Raw genomic sequence first — 4,468 nt, forward strand, 5'->3', positions numbered from 1 at the left:
TTAGTATTGCCTAATTGTTAGTATACGTCAAAATGCTCACATTTAGACTTTTCATATGTATTATTGTTTACACAAAATATTCAATTTCCTTAGACCCTTTAGAATTGCATTGTAATTTCTCTAAACATTTGTTTAATTATTTCAAATACAGTGAAAAATATTTATATAACTTTGAAAATAATACATCAGAATCTGAATTAAAACATTATGGAACAGCAGTAAAATCTCATGGCGAAATTGTTATGATAATGTTAGATTCATTAAGAGAAATGGACAAGGAGTATATTGCAGCTGATTTAATGACTGTAAATTTATACTTAAACAACGTTTCAGGATCAATAAATATGATTGCTAAAAATGAGAATGGTGAGTTCAGTAGATCTGAAAGATCACAGAATTTGCTTGAAGGCTACAAAATTCTACATCGTTCAATTGTAGAAAGATTGCAATATTTTTTAAATGGAAAGTGTTTAAATATATCAGTTAAAAATGATTTCATATATCTAACTAATTTTCAAGAGCCAATAAAACACAGCCTGGAAGTCTTACGTAATGAAATCGAAAAACTAAATAATAAAATAATTAAAATTATGAATGAATATTTGACTTTAAGAGAAATGTTTGTGATGGAAAATAATGAAATTTTAAAAAATTGTTGTGACATAATAAAACATTTAGCATTGGCTTTTGAAAGAAAATCATACAATATTTTCAATCCTAAAAATGTTTTGTTTTACGATTTGATGGAAAATCGGCCTTGTTTTTTGGAGCTAGATCTTGCATCAGGTTCTCAAGCAAAACAATATGTTAGATACAAAGGTGACAATCAACAAAACGACGTTTTAGACATGGTTCGATATGCCCCTTTGAAAATAAGAAGTAAAATTAATTATCAAATTAAGTTATTGGATGTGTTTCGTTTCGTCAAGTTTGATTTTAACTTGGAAAATGTACAAGCATTTATAAATTTGGTAAATGTAGCAACAGTTCGTCCAATTATGTTGGTCGTACGTTTTTATTTTTTATTAGTTCATAAATACATTTTAAACTTTAAATTTCAAGATTGGAAATTAAAATATGTTATAAAAGATAAAATCATTGAACTGGGTAAAAAAATTATTAAAATTATAAAATCATTCATGGATTTAAATCTGTTGGATAACTTATTAAAAAAAAACATGTACAGTATTTTTATTAGGACGCACAAAGCTATTTCACACTTCATAGAACGTAATGATTTGTTTACAAATATTGAAACGCTAAGAATTTCAAAAATTTACTGTTCATATATGAAAAAATTTTTTTTAAGTAATAATTTTGATGAATTTTATAAGAAACTTGACGCAGAATTCAGAATTAGTACAATACATAACTTTGCTATAGAGGAAGTCAATAAAGTTGTATTATTCGTATCAGAATTAAAAAAATATCAGTGTAGTTTTGAAATAACAAAAATATTTTCTTATAAATCAATATTAGATTGCCAATTAATTAAAAGGACTATAAAAAATAATATTCCTAAAGGTAAGTTAATGTAATTTTACAAATTGTATTTATGAAGATCTTTTTTTTAAACATCATTACTGTTTCATTAATCATTTTTATATTAATAATAACTATTATAAATCTTACCAATTTAATGATATTAAATTATCTTCTTTTAAAATTGTAAATGGTCCAATAGGAATCTGTTTTTCATCCTTCAACGACTTTGTTTTCATCTGTAACGAAAACAAAATGGAACATCTGATGTTTCATCTCCATCTATGCCAGTTATCTTGCATGGTTTCTTAGAATAATAATCATTTTCGCAATATCGATTTAATGGTGTATCCAAAATGTCTGGTTCTGGTATCACTTAAACACCAATTAAAAAATGAATAGTTGTTCAAACATATAAATTACATAGATCTAATAACCCTTTTAGAAGCTTTGAGTACAGGCATGCTTCAATTTATGCAAAGACATAACATAATTCTTCAAAATTAAAACTGCGTACTAGATGACAATTACAAGATTAAACAGCCGCTTCACAGACGTTTCAAAGTGTAGTGCTGATGATGATATAAAGATACATTATATCCATTTATTAAGCAGTTCGTCATGTCCAATTCTTTTAGACTTGTTTAGGCCTACACAATAAGTGTAGCTATTTTTGTCTTATCTTACCGTTGTTCGACGGCTACATAGTTGTCCGGTTTTAAAGTTAGTCTACCTTTGTAAAGCGCACCGCTCGCGTACATATACTATACACATATCTATTTTTCGTCTTTTACGTTTTTATTTAATTTTATCGAAGATCTTTTAGTAATAAGAGATCAAGCCGAAACATATGGTCCTTCGCCCGGAACGTCTAGTGAATATCGGAAACGTGAAAGTGCGAAAATTTGCGTAACGCAAGTGCGTTATTAGGGTACGTGAGTTAAGCGTTGTATGTGCGTGTGCGTAAATAATTCTAACGCATCGAGTTAGAAAAGGGTTAATTTCTGCCCAACGTAGTGCGTAGCAGCAGCGATTGCTATACGCGGAATAAAATAATATTATTATATATTATTAACGTATTTTAATTTAAAGTTCGTATAAGTGCATTAAATATCGTCATAAGTATTGTGAAACAAATATAGTTAAGTGTAAAAATCCCGTGTGCAATATTTATAGTGTCGGCGTACAGCGGTTATGATGGTACTATCGTTATAGTTGTACTTTGCTCAAATTACCACGAACGCTCTCTGACCGTTAATAGAGCGTACATATTAGGGTGGTCCTTAGTTATAGAATAAAAATTTTTTTTTAAGAAATTCAGAGTCATGGGCTCAAAATTTCGTTAGGTTCACTGAAAAAATGAAACCGGTAAAATTTGAGTACAATAAGTCAACCCCTTCACGTGCCTCAAAGGGGTTGAAGTTCTTCAAAAATGGGGTGGATTATCTTTTTTTGAGTGTACGCTCTTTATTTTTGAAGTTTCGCCAAAAATACAAAGAACAATTTTTATAGAACTCAATGTGAACAAAAAATAAGGTAATATACTATTTTTTTGTAAAATTAATATTTTTTCGTAAAAATAAGAAAAATCAGTTTCACTTAATTTTTTTAAAAAAATGACATAGTTTTCAGTTATACTTTTCTAGTGTCTTAAATTTTAATTTTACGCAGAAATTGTACAGAAGTAATATTAATCACAGTGATATCTTCTATAAAAAACGTTATTTGAGTTTTTTTCGAATTATGAATCCTTTCCAAATAAAAATTTAAAACAACTACGAAAACGTATTTTTTTTTTTTTTTTAATTTTTTTTGTATAGCTATAAAAAAATGTATAAACCATTCATGGTATTTAAATGATGAGTGTACTGTGTTTTCTTTATTTGACGATCGACTTGACATTAATACTAAGCAGCGAATGGCAAAAAAAATATTAAAAGGTTATGAACAGAGCACGGATGAAGAGCCAGAAGAAAATGAAGATTCAAATAAAAAACTAATTTTAAAATATGAAGATTTATCAAATTTTCTAGAAAAAGATCTTCCTTTTTCGTTGCTCAACAATTCATAGAAATTATTCGAGCGATTTAAATTAAAATTCAGGTTTTTATATGAAGATCCTACCAGATAGGAAATAAATAATGAATACAATAACGCCAAAGAAATATTATCCTCCATAAAAATAGTAAATGACAGAATTTAACGAAAAATTTACAAGAGATGAAAATCAAAAGCAATTTATATTACAAGTATGAAATTATAAAATAATACTGCAAAATTTTAAATTTTAAATTACTATATTTGTATTATAACCATTATTTTTGACTATTTTAGGTGGTTCAACAATATCGCCAGCTGTTTTAAAAAATATTCAAATTATAAAAACTATTATTGTAATAAACAATTATTATTTTATTGTGTTTCTTGTTTTTTTTTTATTTAATATAACTAAGAAAATTTGTTAATTTATGAACAAAAAACATACATGCAAAACAAATAAAAAAAAAAAATTACGTTTTCGTAGTTGTTTTAAATTTTTATTTGGAAAGGATTCATAATTCGAAAAAAAATCAAATAACGTTTTTTATAGAAGATATCACTGTGATTAATATTACTTCTGTACAATTTCTGCGTAAAATTAAAATTTAAGACACTAGAAAAGTATAACTGAAAACTATGTCATTTTTTTAAAAAAATTAAGTGAAACTGATTTTTCTTATTTTTACGAAAAAATATTAATTTTACAAAAAAATAGTATATTACCTTATTTTTTGTTCACATTGAGTTCTATAAAAATTGTTCTTTGTATTTTTGGCGAAACTTCAAAAATAAAGAGCGTACACTCAAAAAAAGATAATCCACCCCATTTTTGAAGAACTTCAACCCCTTTGAGGCACGTGAAGGGGTTGACTTATTGTACTCAAATTTTACCAGTTTCATTTTTTCAGTGAACCTAACGAAATTTTGAGCCCATGACTCTGAATTT

General features: G+C 26.7%; 1 protein-coding gene and 1 long non-coding RNA gene across 3 annotated transcripts in view; both read left to right on the forward strand.

The window, feature by feature from the left end:
- The window catches only part of LOC126907514 (uncharacterized), a 98,912-nt gene continuing 94,444 nt past the window's right edge, over positions 1 to 4,468 (forward strand). Inside the window, exon 1 of one of the 2 annotated variants that reach the window (XM_050688862.1) lies at positions 1 to 786. In XM_050688862.1, coding sequence (XP_050544819.1) covers positions 33 to 786 — 754 coding nt within the window. In that variant the 5' untranslated portion in view covers positions 1 to 32. Of the gene's footprint in view, positions 1,525 to 4,468 lie in introns of both variants that reach the window. The other variant, XM_050688863.1, reaches the window with a different exon arrangement.
- LOC126907559 (uncharacterized) lies at positions 3,357 to 3,897 on the forward strand. Its single transcript, XR_007704560.1, has 2 exons — positions 3,357 to 3,731; positions 3,817 to 3,897. It is a non-coding gene; the product is annotated as an uncharacterized LOC126907559 (long non-coding RNA).

Source organism: Daktulosphaira vitifoliae, unplaced genomic scaffold (genome assembly GCF_025091365.1).
Source record: "Daktulosphaira vitifoliae isolate Bord-2020 unplaced genomic scaffold, ASM2509136v1 Scaffold_5, whole genome shotgun sequence".
NCBI classification, from domain to species: Eukaryota; Metazoa; Arthropoda; class Insecta; order Hemiptera; family Phylloxeridae; genus Daktulosphaira; species Daktulosphaira vitifoliae.